Source organism: Aquarana catesbeiana, linkage group LG04, assembly GCF_042186555.1.
Source record: "Aquarana catesbeiana isolate 2022-GZ linkage group LG04, ASM4218655v1, whole genome shotgun sequence".
NCBI classification, from domain to species: domain Eukaryota; kingdom Metazoa; phylum Chordata; class Amphibia; order Anura; family Ranidae; genus Aquarana; species Aquarana catesbeiana.
Genome location: NC_133327.1, coordinates 490,755,623 through 490,774,016, shown reverse-complemented (window position 1 = coordinate 490,774,016; position 18,394 = coordinate 490,755,623). Strand labels below are relative to the sequence as shown.

The 18,394-nt window shown below is 42.9% G+C and overlaps 1 protein-coding gene across 2 annotated transcripts in view; it reads right to left on the bottom strand.

Moving 5' to 3' along the window:
* SOS1 (SOS Ras/Rac guanine nucleotide exchange factor 1) overlaps nt 1–18,394 on the bottom strand; it is a 519,460-nt gene that overhangs the window by 219,026 nt on the left and 282,040 nt on the right. For both annotated transcript variants that reach the window (XM_073627668.1, XM_073627669.1), the window contains one exon: nt 5,718–6,373. In XM_073627668.1, coding sequence (XP_073483769.1) covers nt 5,718–6,373 — 656 coding nt within the window. The remainder of the gene's footprint in view (nt 1–5,717; nt 6,374–18,394) is intronic.

Here is an 18,394-nt window from a genome sequence, read left to right as displayed (position 1 = left end):
GACAAACTGAAATCTTTCACGTGGGGGAAGTAGAAATAAAAAACTAAAATAATGTGGTTGCATAAGTGTTCACAGCCTTTTATACCTGGGGATCTAGCTGTGTTCAGAAATAAGCAATCACATTCAAACTCATGTTAAATAGGCGTCAGTACACACCTGCTATTATTTAACCAGTTCAATACAGGGCACTTTAACCCCTTCCTGCCCAGGACAATTTTCAGCTTTCAGCACTGTCACACTTTGCACGGTCAACTGACAATTGCGCTGTCATACAGCGCTGTACTCAAACTAAATTTCTATAATTTTCTTCAAACAAATAGAGCTTTCTTTGGTGGTATTTGATTACCACTGGGTTTTTATTTTTTGCTAAACACACTAAAAAAGACCGAAAAAAAAAAAAGAAAAATTATTGTTTTTTCTTCATTTGTTATAAAATTTTGTTTTCTCCTTCACTGACGGACACTGATGAGGTTGCACTAATGGGCACTGATGAGGAGGTACTAATATTTAGAATTGATGAGCACATATGCAGCACTGATGGGCACCGATAGGCTATGCTGATAGGCACCAATAGGTGGCACTGATAGGCGACACTGATGGGAGGTACTGACCGGCATTTTTGATGGGCATCTAAAGGGCACCACTGACAGGCGTTACTGATTGGCACTTTTATGGGCACTGATTGGCGATTTGGGGGGTGGGCACTGATTTGCAGCTGTGGTTCTCCGATCGGCTCTCCCTGTCAGCGCGAACCGAAAAAAAGCCAATTACCAGCAATTTGTTTACGCTGTGATCAGCTGTGATTGGTCACAGCTGATCAAGTGGTAAAGAGCCTCTGTCAGAGGCTCCTTACCATGATCGGAGTGTCAGAGTGACACACCACTAATCGCTGCGCGCCCCCACAGATGTCCAGTCAGGATAGCGGAACCACCGCCGGCCGTTTTCTGCTATATTCTGCTATAGGCTGGGCAGGGAGTGGTTAAAGTGCCTCCGATTAACCCCAAATAAAGTTCAGCTGTTCTAGTAGGTCTTTCCTGACATTTTCTTAGTCGCATCCTACAGCAAAAGCCATGGTCCGCAGAGAGCTTCCAAAGCATCAGAGGGATCTCATTGTTAAAAGGTATCAGTCAGAAGAAGGGTACAAAAGAATTTCCAAGGCATTAGATATACCACGGAACACAGTGAAGACAGTCATCATCAAGTGGAGAAAATATGGCAAAACAGAGACATTACCAAGAACTGTACATCCCTCCAAAATTGATGAAAAGACAAGAAGAAAACTAGTCAGGGAGGCTGCCAAGAGGCCTACAGCAACATTAAAGCTGCAGGAATATCTGGCAAGTACTGGCTGTTTGGTACATGTGACAACAATCTCCCGTGTTCTTCATAGTCTGGGCTATGGTGTAAAGTGGCAAGATGGAAGCCTTTTCTTACAAAGATTAACATCCATGCCTGGCTACATTTTTCAAAAACACATCTGAAGTCTCCCGAAAGCATGTGGGAAAATGTGTGATGGTCTGATGAAATCAAGGTTGAACTTTCTGGCCATAATTCCAAAAGATATGTTGGGTGCAAAAACAACACTGCACATCACCAAAAGAACACCATGCCCACAGTGAAGCATGGTGGTGGCAGCATCATGCTTTGGGGCTGTTTTTCTTCAGCTGGAACAGGGGGATAGTCAAGGTAGAGGGAATTATGAACAGTTCCAAATACCAGTCAATATTGGCACAAAACTTGATAGAAAGCTGAACATGAAAAGGAACTTCATCTTTCAGCATGACAACGACCCAAAGCATACATCCAAATCAACAAAGGAATGGCTTCACCAGAAGATTAAAGTTTTGGAATGGCCCAGCCAGAGCCCAGACCTGAATCCAATTGAAAATCTGTGGGGTGATCTGAAGAGGGCTGTGAACAGGAGATGCCCTGGCAATCTGACAGATCTGGAGTGTTTTTGCAAAGAAGAGTGGGCAAATATTGCCAAGTCAAGATGTGCCATGCTGATGGACTCATACCCAAAAAGACTGAATGCTGTAATAAAATCAAATGGTGCTTCAACAAAGTATTAGTTTAAGGGTGTGCACACCTATTCAACCATATTATTTTAGTTTTTTAGTTTTAGTTCCCTCCACCTTAATGATTTCAGTTTATTGTTCAGTTGAGTTGTACAGTTTATAGGTCACATTAAAATGTGTAAAAAGTTCTGAAATTATTTATCTTTGTCTCATTTTTTTACATTACAGAAACCTGACATTTTAACAGTGGTGTGTAGACTTTTTATATCCACTGTACATCTGTAATGGCAGATTTTTGCGTATCTGTGCTTATCTGCTGCCTTAACATCGCAGGCCAAATCCAAATAGAAAAATGTGAATTTTTGGTTTAAGGTGCATGAATCTTGTTTCAAAACATTCATAAACAGCCACCTTAGCAGTAAAGTTAGGAAATTATGATCAGAATGACAGATTTAGACCTTACATCTTTAAAAACCTGTCAACAACTGCTAGCGGTATCCGTATTTTTATCTTCTCACATTTTTTTTTTTAACTATTTGTACATCTTGACTTTGTCTTGGACACCCCTATGTACCAACATGAAATATATCATATTACATTATATTCATCTAACAATCACTGTGATATATATATATATATATATATATATATATATATATAAATATATATATATATATATATATATATATATCTATCTGAGGTTTATGATGTTCTAATAGGTCTAAAAACATGTTTTATTAACCCTTTCACTGCCAGGTCCGTATGGCCCTAGAGCACTGCTTCCAGCTAGTCAGGTCCGTAGGCACCTCATTTCTCCTTCTGCTATAAAGCTCATGGTCACTTTAGTGACCATAAACTTATAGCAGAATTGTTTAGCAGACTCTGTTGAACAATCCTATAACTCTGATCAGCGGATTACATACTGCTGATCAGAGTTATTCAGCTCAAATGTGACCGCCCTACCCCCCTTGTTGCCGCTGCCCTGTCCCCAGCCTCTCCACCTCCCGGCGCTCCCTTTCCCCTAATCCCTCCCCCCCCGATTATCCCCCCCCAGCAAACCTGATTCCCTGCAGCTACCCTTGGAAGCCAGCTTTCCTCCTCTGCCACCGACTTGAGGTGCTGCAGGGGCTTAGCGGGGATCAAAAAAATCCTCCCCCTCCACCAATCCTCTGCTGCTGGACGGCATCCCTCCCTCCCCTCACATCACCTACAGCTGCTGCCCGATACTCAGCTGACAGGCTGGGGAGCGGGGGGGGGGGGGCTTGGTAAACATGGGTTTACCAGCCCCCTCCCTGTACTACAGTGGACACAGACAGCGATCACTACCGATCGCTCCTGTGTCCACTGATACCTGAGCCTAGTAAACCGTGTGTTACTATGTGTCAGTTCATGAATAAATAAGGAGTGACACCTTATTCATTCATGTAATGTGCAGCTTAGGCTGCAGAGAAAGGGACTTACTTCAGTTCCTTTCTCTGTCTCAAAAGAGATATGGGGTCTGCTTAGACCTCTGATACCTCATCAAAGACCCCCCCGCGCCAAAAAAAAGTACATCATGTTAAAAAATATGATCGTTAAAAAAAAAAAAAGTTAAAAAGATATAAAAAAAACACATTAAGGCCCATTTCACAATTCCGTCAACAGATGCGCCTGCTCAGTGCGGGATCTGTTCGGTGACAAGTCCGTGTGGTCCCTGCTAATGCAGAGCAGACATGGACACAGCTTGCTGTTCTCTATGGGGCGGTCAGATGGAAACGGACCACCTGCCCATTTCCATCCAACTCTCTTCCGAACCAATATGCTAGATGGATGGGAAACAGATCCTCATCTGTCTGTTTTTGGCAGACTGGATCAGATTAGATGCAGGCGAGTGTCAACAGACACATGTCCATTTACATCAGCCTCTCCATAGAGAACAATGAGTGGTTCGATTGGGTCTACCTGAAAAATGGACAGGTGGACCCGCTTGATCTGCACGTGTGAAAGGGGCCCAAGGCCTTCTTCACACCAGGCATACACCTCTGCATGGCCATGTTTACCTGTAGAGGGATGCACAGGTGTTCCGTGCATCCCTGTGCAGGCAGTCCCCATGATGTCATTTGGGATTCAGCAACTGCGCGAATAGAGCCGTTGCTCCCAATTTGACATCCATTTTGGTCTGGAGGCATGTCCCTGAGCTCACACTGTCTGTGTTCGGGGTTGTGCACCCACACCCATGCTTCAGTGCTTGCAGGTTTACCATTTTTTAAAAAGATTGAATAAGTAAAAACGTAAGAGGCTAGGTTTTTAAAAAAAAACTATATGCACACACACACACATATTAATCTTATTTTGTGAAGCAACATGGTGAAATGGGTAATCATAATTTGGTATCTTAAAGTAGTTGTAAACCTCAGTCATGGAATCTGAACAAAGCACATATCTGTAGTGTTTACTTATCTCTCTCCAAAGATCTAAGGCCAGCCATAGATGGTTCGAATTTCTTTCCTGCAACCACGGCTTGCAGCAAAGAAATTAGGTTGAATCCCCCATTAACACAGACAGTGCTGATGGGGAAATCCCTCCCGCCCACCCCCGCCAGGAGAATACACTTCTATAGCCGCTAGCGATAATCACAAGCAAATCTGGCAGGCTGGTTGTACCAAAGTTGATCAATCGATACATTGGTACATTCAGCCTGCCCATTATGATTCAACAGGAACCAGCGAGATTTGAAGCATGTATGGCCAGCCTAAATGTTGTTTCTCTCTGGTGCTTAGTTCCTCTGTGTAGGGGGGGAAGGGCTCAGCAGACTGCATGTCTATTCAGAACACAGTTCTTCTGCTATGTGGAGTGGGGGTGTGTACCTTTCCTCCAATCACCTCTCACACAGTTACTGCAGCCTCTCTGCCCCCTCCTCTGTGCTCCTGACAGATGAAGAAAGATTTTAACACTTTCTGCCCTTTTGAAGCGGTGTAGAGAAGATTGCAGATAAACAAGTAAAACTTATGTAGGGGGATTTGTTTAATCTCGGTTTATCATCTGTGGCTATGCACTTCACTGGGTATATGTAAGATTTTACAACCACTTTAAATGAACAGTGGCCTCCGCAATTTGTAGATAAATAGTCTCAGGCAATGTCTTGTGCTGTAAAAACTTTAAGCTATGCTGCTGATGGCACCATGCCTCTCTTCCTGTGCAAAGCAAGTGCACCAAGAAAATGACAGTTACAGTGATAGATATACAGTGTTAGATTGTATTACTGTGTGCAAATAAAACAAGGTATTTATTAAAATGTACAAGTTGTTGCACATTTTTCATCTTGTTTGCCAAGTTTGGGATGCCACTAACAATTGTGACACACAGAGATTTGTGAACGAGCGCAAAATTGCATGATTTTGCATGCGTTTATGTACTTCTGTAGTGAGAATGCAGCCTCAGGCTGGGTTCACACTGTTGCACTGCGTTGGCACAAGCACGTTAACACAAATTATGTTACATTTAGGTGTTCATTTAATGGGCGGACTAACATACCAAAACTCACAAAAAAGGTTCACATACTGCAAGGTATGCCAAAATACTATTAAGAATGAATGTTAACCACAGCACACCAACAGGCAACATGCTTTTTAACAGAATGTCTAAGAGATCTGCCCATCTACGGCCACAAAGAAATTTTACTGCAGGCTCATTCATTCAGAGGATGCAGAAATACCATACCTGCATACATGTGATAAGTCAGTCTCTCGATGAGTTTCACTACAGTCCCAGCCTTAATGATGGGGATACCAGATTTGGGTTGTACATTTTCCTCAAATATTATATTTTCTTCCGAGTCAGGCTCTGCAAACCTGTACACCTTGGGGCTTGGAAGGCGCAACTGTTCTTCTTTCTCCTCCTGTAGAATTGTCCCATCTAACATTCGCTCTAAAGTACTTCTGTACTGTAAGGATATTAAGGCAGCCATCCAGTTATTTTTTTCCTCTGCGGACTTTGCAGCAAAAATAACACTGTTCTCATCCTTTAAGATAATCTCAAAAGCATGTTTATATTCATTAGTGTCATCCTTGTCATTGATTTGTACCTTTCTCATAAAGAACTTCTCTTTTAACCGATACTCAGCATTGCTGGCACCAGGTAACCTTGGTTGTCCATGATTTGATTTACAACAGATCATCAAGCCATCGAAGAGGAAAATATGTCTTTCATGTTTAGCCCCTACTCTTGTTAGGGCCCCTTCCATGATGAATTCATTGCAGCATTGTCCAATGTCTTTTCCCTCCCATCCATCAATGTTCTTCTGTATCTCGTTCATTTTCTTAATTGCTAACTGCTTTCCTTTCATTTGTTGACTATAAAAACGACATGCAGATTCACTGTGGAAAGAATATATTAATGTTAGAATCAATCAATATAAATACAAAGCACATACATTTACTGTAATTTTACCACATGACATTATATTGAAAAGTTTAGCACAATGTTTCCTAAAAGAAAAAGAAACTTTAAACCCTTTTGCAGATTAGGAAACGCATCCAGGTTTCACAGTATAATCTTAGTTTAATAAAAGATTAAGGGGGGCTCTCAGGTGTTGACAAATTTCTGTTATAACAAAAATGCTCTGTAATACTTCCCTGTGTTGATCTGGGCTTCCGTGGAGGTCAGTCACCTGACCATAAACACAAACACTTGGTCATATAATCTCAATTAACTACTTGCCGCCCGCGCTATAGCTGAAAGACGGCTGCAATGCGGGCCTTAATTGCCGGGAGGGCGTCCATGGACGTCCTCCCGAGCAAGCGCTGTCTGTGCGACCCGCAGGGTGCTCTGTGATTACCGAGACTCGGCTGATCATAGAGATGAGTAAGGGGTCGATCCCGGCCCCTTACCACATGATCAGCTGTCAGCCAATGATGCCTGATCACGTGATGTAAATAGAAGCTCAGTAATCTGTATTTTTTTTTCCTCACGCTGGAAAAAAATGCAGATTACCGGCTTCTGTCAGAGGGACATCGGTCCCTCACACAGAAAGCCGCGGCTGCATTTTCTGTGCCCACCAGTGTCAGCTGCCAGTGCTCACTGTGCCACCTATCAGTACCCACCAGTGCCACCACCCAGTGCCACAGATCAGTGCTGCCCAACAGTGTCACCTACCAGTGCCCATTAGTACTTATCAGCGCCACACATCAGTTCCGCCTCATCAGTGCCCATCAGTGCCCATCAGTGAAGGAGAAAAATTACCTATTTTCAAAATTTTATAACAAACTATGAAAGTTTTTTTTTTCTAAATTCTCAGACCTTTTTTGTTTTATTTAGCAAAAAATAAAAAACCTAGCAGCAATTAAATACAACCAAAAGAAAGCTCTATCAGTGTGAAAAAAAATATATTTGGGTAAACTGCAGCATGACCGCGCAATTGTCATTCAAAGAGTGACAGCGCTGAGAGCTGAAAATTGGTCTGGGCAGGAAGGGGGCTTAAGTGCCCAGTAAGAAAGTGGTTAAAGTAATGGTAAACGTCAAACGTGAAATATGAACAAAGCATATCCTTCTATATTGTGTACTTGTTTCAGTTAAGACCACTAAGTGTAATTTCTGTCTGCTGTCCCATTCCGCTGCTATTAGCATGATTCTATTCTGACAAGTTTTCCTGACACCAACAGAAAAAAATGGGACAGGGGAGGGACCTCCAGCTGATTGACAGCCTCAGCTCTGTCCCTGTGTGCTATGTGGAGGTGGGTGTGTCCTTTACCTTCAGAACTCTCCTCTGTGAGCTCTGTAGGGTGTAACTTCAGCTCTCCACCACCCTTTTTTGGGCAGCTTAGACAAGCTTTAATTATTCTGCACTTTCAACTGATAGAGGAGAGAGGGCAGCAGATAAACAACTACAACTTATGAAGATGTATTTGTTTCATCACCGCGCATCACCTGAGGATAGTCACTTCACTGGTTATATGGAAAAATGTAAAACCACTTGATGCCCGTGCTATAGCCGAAGGATTGCTACAGCGTGGGCTTACATGGATGTTCTCCTGTGCTCGCACTGCCCGCGCACCCCCCAGTACTGCTAACCAGTGCCACCTATCAGTGACCATCAGTGCCTCTTTATCAGCCCAACCTATCAGTGCTGCCTAGTGTATATATTTTGGAGAAGAAACGTTTACTTTGTAGGCACCAATGATAAAAACTAGATGGATATAAAAATACTGCGCTATAAAAACAAAAAAGAGCTGTGACTAAAAAGTGTTATACTACATCAAACAAATGTATAAATAGAGCAAAAAGTCGCGCTATTCAATGAATAATGCAAGATGAAAAGCAAAAATTAAAACGTGAGTATCCAAAAAATTAAATGAGGTGCATCTAACAGCACATATCGTGGTTGTGCACCAGATGTGCAAGTGTAAATAAATAAAAAAAAAATTAAAGTAAAAAATTCTGACATGATGGAAAATCAAAATAACAAAAGTCCATGAAAATCAATCCATAAGTGAACAAAGTCTATATGAATAAACATCAGAAAATCCAATAGTGAAGGTAAATCCACAGTGATGAATAGTGAAGGTCCACACCGGAGTGACAAGTGCAATATATGAATCTCCTCCACCACTGAAAAATACTGCCGCTTACCAGAAAGTGATGGTCCCTTATTACAGGGGACCACACTAGGTGGATGGGTGCAACCCCAGCCCGGGATCTCACTGGCAAGCACTGGTCTCCAAAGTGTCAGCAGAAGTAGTCAGCAAACAGGATCGATATTGTGCCCCAAGTGCTGGAAGATCCTGTTCTCAATGAAGTGGCGAAGAAGGTTGGACGGTCTGCAGCACAGGTGGCGATGTGTTATCTACTGCAAAGAGGGATTGTTGTCCTTGTAAAGAGCTTCACAGCATCCCTGCTTGACACATTTCGCCCTCCCACTGGGCGTCTTCAGAAGCTCTGTCCCTGTGTGCTATGTGGAGGCAGGTGTGTCCTTTCCCTTCAGAACTCTCCTCTGTGAGCTCTGTAGGGTGTAACTTTAGCTCTCCACCACCCTTTTTGGACAGCTTAGACAAGCTTTAATTATTCTGCACTTTTTCCATATAACCAGTGAAGTGACTAGGTGATGCGCGGTGATGAAACAAATGCATCTTCATAAGTTGTAGTTGTTTATCTGCTGCCCTCTCTCCTCTATATCAGTTGAAAGTGCAGAATAATTAAAGCTTGTCTAAGCTGTCCAAAAAGTTTCATTTATAACAATTCACATATAAAGTTATAAAATAGCATATAAAAACATTACTGTATCACCCTACAGTAAAAACTTGATATCTCCAACTACAGCCGCTTGAATCAGGGTCACAGAACCTGAAGACTCTGATGGTAATCAACACGGCTGGAGTAGATAGATAGTAGTATTGGGAAAGCTCTACTTTTTTTGCGGAGACCGCTTCTTCAGGAGCTTATTTGCATTTTATCTAAATAGAATAAGAAGACATCAAGTAAGAACGTATATATCAAGTGTAATGCTTTAACAATATTCATACAAAAAAATAGGATTTTTTATAACAGCTTACCTGTAAAATCCTTTTCTTTTGATGTACATCACGGGACACAGAGCCTCAGTAATTACTGATGGGTTATATAGTGTATCACTAGGTGATTGGACACTGGCACACCCTAAACAGGAAGTTCAACCCCCTATATAATCCCTCCCCCTACAGGGATACCTCAGTTTTGTAGCAAAGCAATATAAGTGTATTAGAAGAGGGGCGGGACCTCTGTGTCCCGTGATGTACATCAAAAGAAAAGGATTTTACAGGTAAGCCGTTATAAAAAAATCCTATTTTCTTTCTCGTACATCACGAGACACAGAGCCTCAGTAATTACTGATGGGATGTCCCAGAGCAATGTTATCTGGGGGGAGGGGAACCACAATCAAGTAGGGTGAAATCAGACCTGAGGACCTTGTACCGCTGCCTGCAGCACACTACGCCCAAAAGCGATATCCTCATGCCTTCTCACATCCACCCGATAGAATCTGGTGAATGTATGGACTGGAGTGTGCCCTGATCTGAAATGGAGGAATCTTGTGTTTCAAACCGTAAGCCTGAATAATCATTTGTCGAATCCATTTAGAAATGGTAGATTTTGACGCTGCCTGTCCTCTATTGGGACCCTCTGGCAGCACGAACAAAACATCCGTTTTGCGAACTTGAGCAGTTGCACAGGGATCAGGAAAAAAGGAAGGCAGAACAATGTCTTGGTTTAGATGAAAATCTGAAACCACTTTCGGTAAAAAACTAGGATGAGGGCGCAATACCACTCTATCCCTGTGTATGATCAAATAAGGCTCTTTACAGGAAAGAGCTAATAATTCTGACACTCTTCTAGCAGAAGAAATGGCTACCAGAAAAATTACTTTTCTTGTCAACAAGATTAAGGGAATCTGACGTATTGGTTCAAAAGGCTGCTTCTGTAAAACTGACAGAACCAAATTCAAGTCCCAGGGGTTTAGGGGCGCCTTAACCGGAGGATTAAGACGCGTCACTCCCTGCATAAAGTTTCGGACCAAAGAATGTGAAGCAAGTGGCCGTTGAAATAATACTGATAAGGCCGAGACCTGGCCCTTGATGGTACTCAAGGCCAGCTTCATCTCTAATCCCAATTGTAGAAAATCAAGAATTCTACCTATCACATATTTTCTGGGATGCCAACCCCTGGATTCACACCAGGATACATAAGCTTTCCAGACTCTATGATAAATTACTCTGGAAGCTGGCTTCCTTGCATTGATCAAGGTAGATATCACAGGACCTGAAAGCCCCCGACTCTTCAGAACGTGGGTTTCAATAGCCAAACCGTCAAATTTAGCGTTTGTAAGGCGGGATGGAACACTGGACCTTGAGATAACAGGTCTGGGTGTGACGGTAGGGTCCATGGGGAACCCACCATCATCCTTACTATTTCTGCATACCAAGTCCTCCTGGGCCAAGCAGGGGCTACCAGAAGTACCGGCTTCTTTTCCTGCCTGATCCTGCGAAGGAGTCGTGGCAGTAGCAGAATTGGCGGGAATGCATAAATCAGTGAGAACCGATGCCACGGAATCACCAACGCATCCGTCCTGTATGCAACATCTTTTTGTTGAACCTGGATGCAAAGAGATCTACATCTGGAACCCCCTATCTTTGGAATGTGGCCCAAAAGACGTCGGGATGCAGAGACCACTCCCCTGGGAGTAACTGCTGGTGACTTAAATAGTCCGCCTGCCAGTTCTCTATCCCTGGAATGAAAACTGCCGATATGCATGGCACATGCTTCTATGCCCAGACTAAGATCTGGTTCACTTCTCTTTCAGCAGCCCAGCTCCTGGTGCCTCCCTGATGACTGATATAAGCCACTGCTGTGGCATTGTCGGACTGGATCCTGACTGGGCAACCCTGTAGCCTGAGAGTCCAGGCCCTTAGGGCTAGATATACCGCACGGATCTCCAGAATGTTGATGGGTAAGGTCCTCTCGGTTTTGGACCATACCCCTTGGACCGCTGACTGTTCCAGAACTGCTCCCCAACCTGAAAGACTGGCATCCGTTGTTACCACCGTCCAGGTAACCGGTAGAAAGGATTTCCCTTTCTGCAGGCTTTCGAGTATTAACCACCAGTTGAGGCTCTGACGCACTGCATGAGACAGGTGCATCGGAAAGTCTAATGCCTGAACCTTCTTGTTCCAGGCTGACAGAATACTGTGTTGCAGCAGTCTTGAATGAAACTGAGCATAGGGAACTGCTTAGAATGAAGCTACCATCTTTCCCAGCAGCCTCATACAAAGGCGAACCGAAGGACCCTTTTTGGTCCTGACTACCAGAATCAGCTCCCTTAAGGCAGTGATCTTTGCCTGAAGTAAAAATACTTTCTCATGGCCTGTATCTATGATCAGACCCAAATACTCCAGTCTTCTTACTGGTTTTAGGAAAGATTTTTCTAGGTTGAGGATGCAACCTAGGTGTTCCAGATACTTGACTGTGGTCCTCAAGTTTCCGTTCAAACAGGCTACCGGCTTGAATAGTGGAGAAGATTCGGATGCCGCACACCGGATGTAGTCAAAAAATTTTCATTTATTATTTATTCAGTCCTGAGTGCGAAACGCGTCAGCTTATCTGTACTTTCTGCATGACAGTCTTGTTATTTTGATGATCCCATTTTTTCAATAAAGTGAAAATTTTTTGACTACATCCGGTGTGCGGCATCCGAATCTTCTCCTCCATTCAAGCCTGCTTTGCCTAGCATTCAGCCAGCACCTGGAGCTCTTCTGCTCTGAAACTTCTACTTACACCTGGGTCAGTGTCAGCCTGAGCGGTGAAAACACTTTCTTTGCTTGTCTGCATCTAAGGATACAAACAGGCTACCGACCGGTCTATCAAGAGCAGGACGTCTAGGTATGCTATGACAGTTATACCCTGAGCCCTTAATCTGGCCAGAGGAAGAGCCAAGATCTTTGTGAACACTTGAGGTGCAGTGGCTAGCCCGAAAGGCAGAGCCACAAACTGGAAATGGCGCCCTCCTATCTCGAAGCGCAAGAACTTTTGATGAGCAGGAAAAATGGGCACCTGCAGATATGCATCTCTGATGTCTATCGATGCCAGAAATTCTCCTCCCTGTAGGATGGAGACTACTGACCGAATTGATTCCATGCAAAAGGACCGAATCCTTAGGAATCGATTCAGATCCCTTAGATCCAGAATGGGTCTGACATCCCCATTTGGCTTTTGGACCGTAAAAAGGTTGGAATAAAATCCCAAACTTTGATCCTTCGTGGGAACCATCATGATGACTTCTTGCGACAAAAGCCGCTCTAACGCTAGAAGGAGAGACTGCTTTCTCTCTGGATCCCTGGGGACATTTGACCCGAGGAAACGAGGAGAGGGAAATTCTTGGAACTCCAGTTTGTAACCTAAGGTTACCGTGGAGATTACCCATCTGTCCTGGAAATCCTCCTGCCAGAGCTTTGAGAACCGAAGCAGTCTTCCCCCCACTCGAGCGAGCTGGGGCGCCCCTTCATAAAGAGGCCTTAGAGTCTTGTCTAGCAGGCTTTTTCCCCCAGGACTTCTTTTGTCCCTGGGGTTGACTCTTGTTTCTTGACCCAGACGGAGGAGGCCGTCGCGACTGCCTGGAGGCTGATGCCCCTGGCACTGGGGAGAGAGTCCGTTTGAAAATAGGGACGCTTACTCCTTTTCTTAACAGGTAAGAGAGTGCTTTTCCCACTAGAGATCCTTTGGATATAATTGTCCAAGTCTTCTCCAAACAACCTTGCACCACAAAATGGAAATCCAGCCAGAAGTTTCTTACATGGTGCTTCAGCTGACCAATTTTTCAACCATAAGATTCTATGCATATGCACCAACCCAAGTGAAAGACGAGAGGTTTGCATAATAGAATCTCTGATGGCGTCAACAGCAAAACATAAGGCCGCTGGAAGGTTAGCCAACCCCTGGGCCTGCTGTTCAGGTAGAACTTTGATGACCTTCTTAACATGGTCTCTTAAGTACTGACAGACTCCGATCGCTGCCACTGCAGGTTGAACTACTGAACCTGCTAAGGAGAAAACATCCTTCAATAGGGATTCCATCTTTTTATCCACAGGATCCCTGAGCATCTGAGCATTGTCTACAGGACAAGTCAGACTTCTATTTACGGAGGAAATGGCGGCGTCAACAGCCGGTATCCCCACCTTTTTATAAACTTTTCTTCCATAGGATAAAGTGTTGAAAACTTTTTAGGCGGAAAAAAGCGTTTATCTGGGTGATCCCACTCAGAATAAATGAGCTTTTCAAGTAAATTATGAACAGGAAAAGCATGTGCTGTTTGAGGAGACTTCAGTGACCCCAAAGAAGAAGAGGGTTCTTTAACTGATTCAAATACGGGTACTTTAAATGTGGAGGGGACCAATCCAGCAAGGATCTGCACTAAGACTTTCTCATCCTGAGAAGCTGAAGAGGGTCCCTCTCCACTTGATTCCTCAGAGGAGTAATCATCATTCCCATCCCGATCCTCTGAAAGGGATTCTTCTCCCTTATCCCAGAGCTCCTCTACCTGAAGGTCCTGGGTAACAGAGGAAGACCTAGTGCGTTTTCTTCCACTGAATGAAGATGCAATTACGGCCATTAATCTTTCCTCTAAATCATTAATGGTTGAGGAAAAAACCTCCTGTGTAATGAATACAGGGGCTGAAGTGCCAGAAGCAGATGCAGCCCCTGACCCCAACGACTCTCCCTGGCTAGCCGTCCCTGGCCCCTCAGGGGGAGAAGGTGCTGCAGAAAGGCGGTCCTCAGAGCCTGAAGGAGATCCCCTAGAGCCCCTGGTTCTTGTGGTATTTGTACCTCTTCTACCCATAGTGCAAAGCAACAAGGTGGAGTATCACAAAAAAATGAACACTGACTGCTGTGCGATGTAGTCCAGCAACAGCCCTGCTACCAATGCCCAGTCTAGTGTTTCTTTAGTGTGCTGGAGGTCCCTCCCCTGTCACCTTATTTCTCTTGGTGTCAGGAAAACTCATCAGAGGTGATTCATACTAATAGCAGAGGAATGAAACAGCAGACAGAAAATACTCCAAAGCCCCTTTCACACATGCTGTCTGATCAGGTCCACCTGTTCATTTTTCAGATGGACCTGATCGGACGCTCCATTCACCTCTATGGAGCGACAGATGTCAGCTGTGACATGTCCGCTGCCATCCGCCACTATCCGATCCGGTCCCCCAAATCCAGACGGATGGAATCAAATGAAAATGGACAGGCAGATCGGTTTTCATCCGATCTTCCATAGAGGACAGTCGAGCTCTGACAGGTTCGTCTCTGCACAGTAAGCCGAGATGGACCTGTCATCCGCCTGCTCAGCAGAGATCAACGGATCGATCCCCGTTAAGCAAGTGTAAAAGGGGCCTTCATGTTCTTAATTGATCTATAGGGATATGCGTTGATCATATTTAATGTCTGAGGTTTACAACCACTTTAATGCTACATGCATCATCTTCTCAAAAAGGCCACACCAAAAAAATGCTAGAAAAGGGTGTTTTTCTAAGTGTTTTCTCAACAAAAAAAGCATGGAGACAGAAAAAATTAGATATGGCTGGAAAGTCCTCAGGGTATGTGGTACCTCATCCCTAATTTATTGGCGAAGTAAGGAGGGTTAGAGAACAGGGATTATAACAGTGCCTAAAAACATATGTAGTACACTAGTAGATAAAATTATAAAGTATTTTATCATTACAAAAATCTAAACATGAAATACATACACAGGTGTGTTGACAATCATAAAACAGTTTGTACATACAAAAGTGGCTCGTTTATGCCCGTGTTTTTACTGTGAATGGCCCTCACAAAAGGTAATAAGTTTCTCGGTAGAAAAAAAAAGAGTAATAAAGTAAAAAGGTCACATCACTACATTGTTTTGTTTAGTGACTTTTTGCTGTTTCTTATGTTGTTTTGAGAGAACTTTCAGGGTATAGATATATTGTTGCATGGTATTGTACACAGAGTGTTGAGACATTATTAGTTTAATAATCATTATTTTGATATTTGTATGAGCATTTTTTTGCACTATTTATGCTATAAGAATTTTTACATAGACTACATTATCTATTTAAAGTAGAACTTCACCTTAAGAGAAGTTCCGCTTTACGCCCTCTCCCTCCTCCATTACTATTTTTTGGGCCCTTTTTTGGAGGGAGTAGCGGGTACCTGGTTTTTGCAGGTAAGTGCGCCCACTGCAGGTCACATCGCTGCGGAGCATCCACCGGACATTCTCCACACCCCCATTTATTTATTTTCATAGGGAAGAACCATTTTAAGATGTGTTTGTGAGCAAAATGGATTTGACTTTCAGACTTGCAACACACCTTAAGATCTCCTCCAATAAATTATTCAATGTAAGACAGCTTTAAGTAGACTTAAGTGTTCACGTGTTCTATGCCTTATTAGAAATGTGCAGCTCCAGCCTTTGATGTCACTGATTTTAATGCATATCTAAAGGTCAGATATGTGTGGTACAAAGGACAGACCAACACTGAGCACGACAGATGCAGCTTTTAATGTTAGGAAATTATCCAATGGGCAAGTGTACTTTTCAAACTGAATCCCCACCCCTTCTCTGTTCTCAAAGATATCCCCCACCAGTTGTTAAGTACAGTTTGCATATAATCTGAGCAGTTGAATAAACCCAATGCAATTTCCAAATAAAAGAATCCTTTATACAACCCCCCCTCCCCCCATACACACCAGATTCTATATTCCCTATGCCTTCAAAAGTCATTAGAAATAGGAAAAAAAGGACTATGCATGGACACTCTTCCTTTGTATATCATAGGTTTTAACAGCAGGCACACTGAACTGATTATTCTGGTGTCTGATATTGGAGATGAATTAAGCTGATGACAAGCAGTCCAGTTATAATCAGAAACTGAGACAAAATTATTTAGGATGAACACCAATGTTCATTTCTGTAAATGAATCAAGTCCCACAAAATTATTCAACATTTGATTCATGCTAAAAGATGCACAGAAGGCTACAGCACAGCAATTTTAATGCACAAAAGCAATAAATACATCAAGAAAACACAAAGATAAATAGAAGAAAATAATCAATAAGATTTAAAATAAGCCAATGTATTTTAACACTGTTAAACTTTTTAAACCTACATGTATGTATGTTTAATACATCATTAACATACATAAAAAAAACTACAATTTACACAAAAGTAAAATGTCTCTTTAAAAAAAAAAACAACAAAAAAAAAAAAAACACTTGGTCATTTATCAGCAATTCATATTCGTTAATAGAGGACACAAACCTGAAGGTAATCCACTTGTGAGGTTTTAAAGGCTGGTTGTGTGTGAGTGACCTGAACTTGTGGAGATAGCTAAATATAAAATGCTTTCAGACCATAACAATTGCCTGCCTTTAATGCAGCTTCCTTTAAAAACAAAAGACAAGGCTCAGGCACTCCCACTCCCTTGTATTCACTACATAATGTTTACACTAAGCAAAAAGTTAACATATAGTAGCAAAAAATAAATAAACCACTTTACAATCGCCTCCCAGCTTTACTTATCCTTAGCCTAATAGACAAAAAAGAAAATCGACAACACTATTATTTTGAAAAATGCTTGTTTTGAGCTGGCCTGTGTGTATGCTAACTAAAATGAACATGTTTAAGTTTAACCACTTCACGCCCGCACTATAGCCAAAAGACGGCTAAAGTGCGGGCTTAGCCTGCCGGGAGGGCGTCCATGTAAGCCATCAGAGTACCCGAGTACCTGTCACCAGGCCATCAGAGTACCCGAGTACCTGTCACCAGGCCATCAGAGTACACGAGTACCTGTCACCAGGCCATCAGAGTACACGAGTACCTGTCACCAGGCCATCAGAGTACACGAGTACCTGTCACCAGGCCATCAGAGTACCCAAGTACCTGTCACCAGGCCATCAGAGTACCCAAGTACCTGTCACCAGGCCATCAGAGTACCCGAGTACCTGTCACCAGGCCATCAAATACCCGAGTACCTGTCACCAGGCCAATTGAGTAACCGAGTACCTGTCACCAGGCCATCTGAGTACCCGAGTACCTGTCACAGCCCATCTGATTACCCGAGTACCTGTCACAGTTCATCTGAGTACCTGTCACAGTCCATCCGAGTACCCAAGTACCTGGGTACCTGTCACAGTCCATCTGAGTACCTGTCACAGTTCATCGGAGTACCTAAAATTAAAAGGTTATTCCCGCGCTTACCGGTATAAGATCTAATGAACAATACTAGGAAAAGCTGCATGCACCGAAACAGGTGCAAACCAGACCTTAAGCGAACATCAATATAATACTAGGTGGTGCTGCGCTAATCCTGGACCCCCTTACTGAGTAACTGCGGGTGATAATAAATAGATAAAAAGTGGTGTAAACAATGAAAAAGTGTTGGCACCAGCCATAAAACAAGCTCACTCATAAAATAATTACTCCTCTGGGTGCTAAAACAAATAAATGAGGCATGGAAGTCAATATAGATAACCCAGCATAGATACATTTAAAATTAAATTACAAATCAATCTGTAACTGTAATTGTGTGCATATAAAGGTAAACAATAGTGTAGACACTTATCAAACAACAATAAAGTGTATCACAAAATCTATGTGACTCGAAGTAAAACGAGCAGGTAAAGTGACATAGTGCAATAGTGAAAAAATTTAGAAGTAAGTAAGTGGAATATCCAAGGATTGTCAGAGTCTATGTCGTGCAATCTGTAATAAATATGTGACTTAAATATATTGGCATGCACCAAGTGTAGCAATGAAGGGAAGTCCTTATTTTAAAAAAAATGCAATAGCGTCCTAGCATGCAACAGCCGCTCTGCGGTGCTTAAAGTAAATCACACGGTGCTC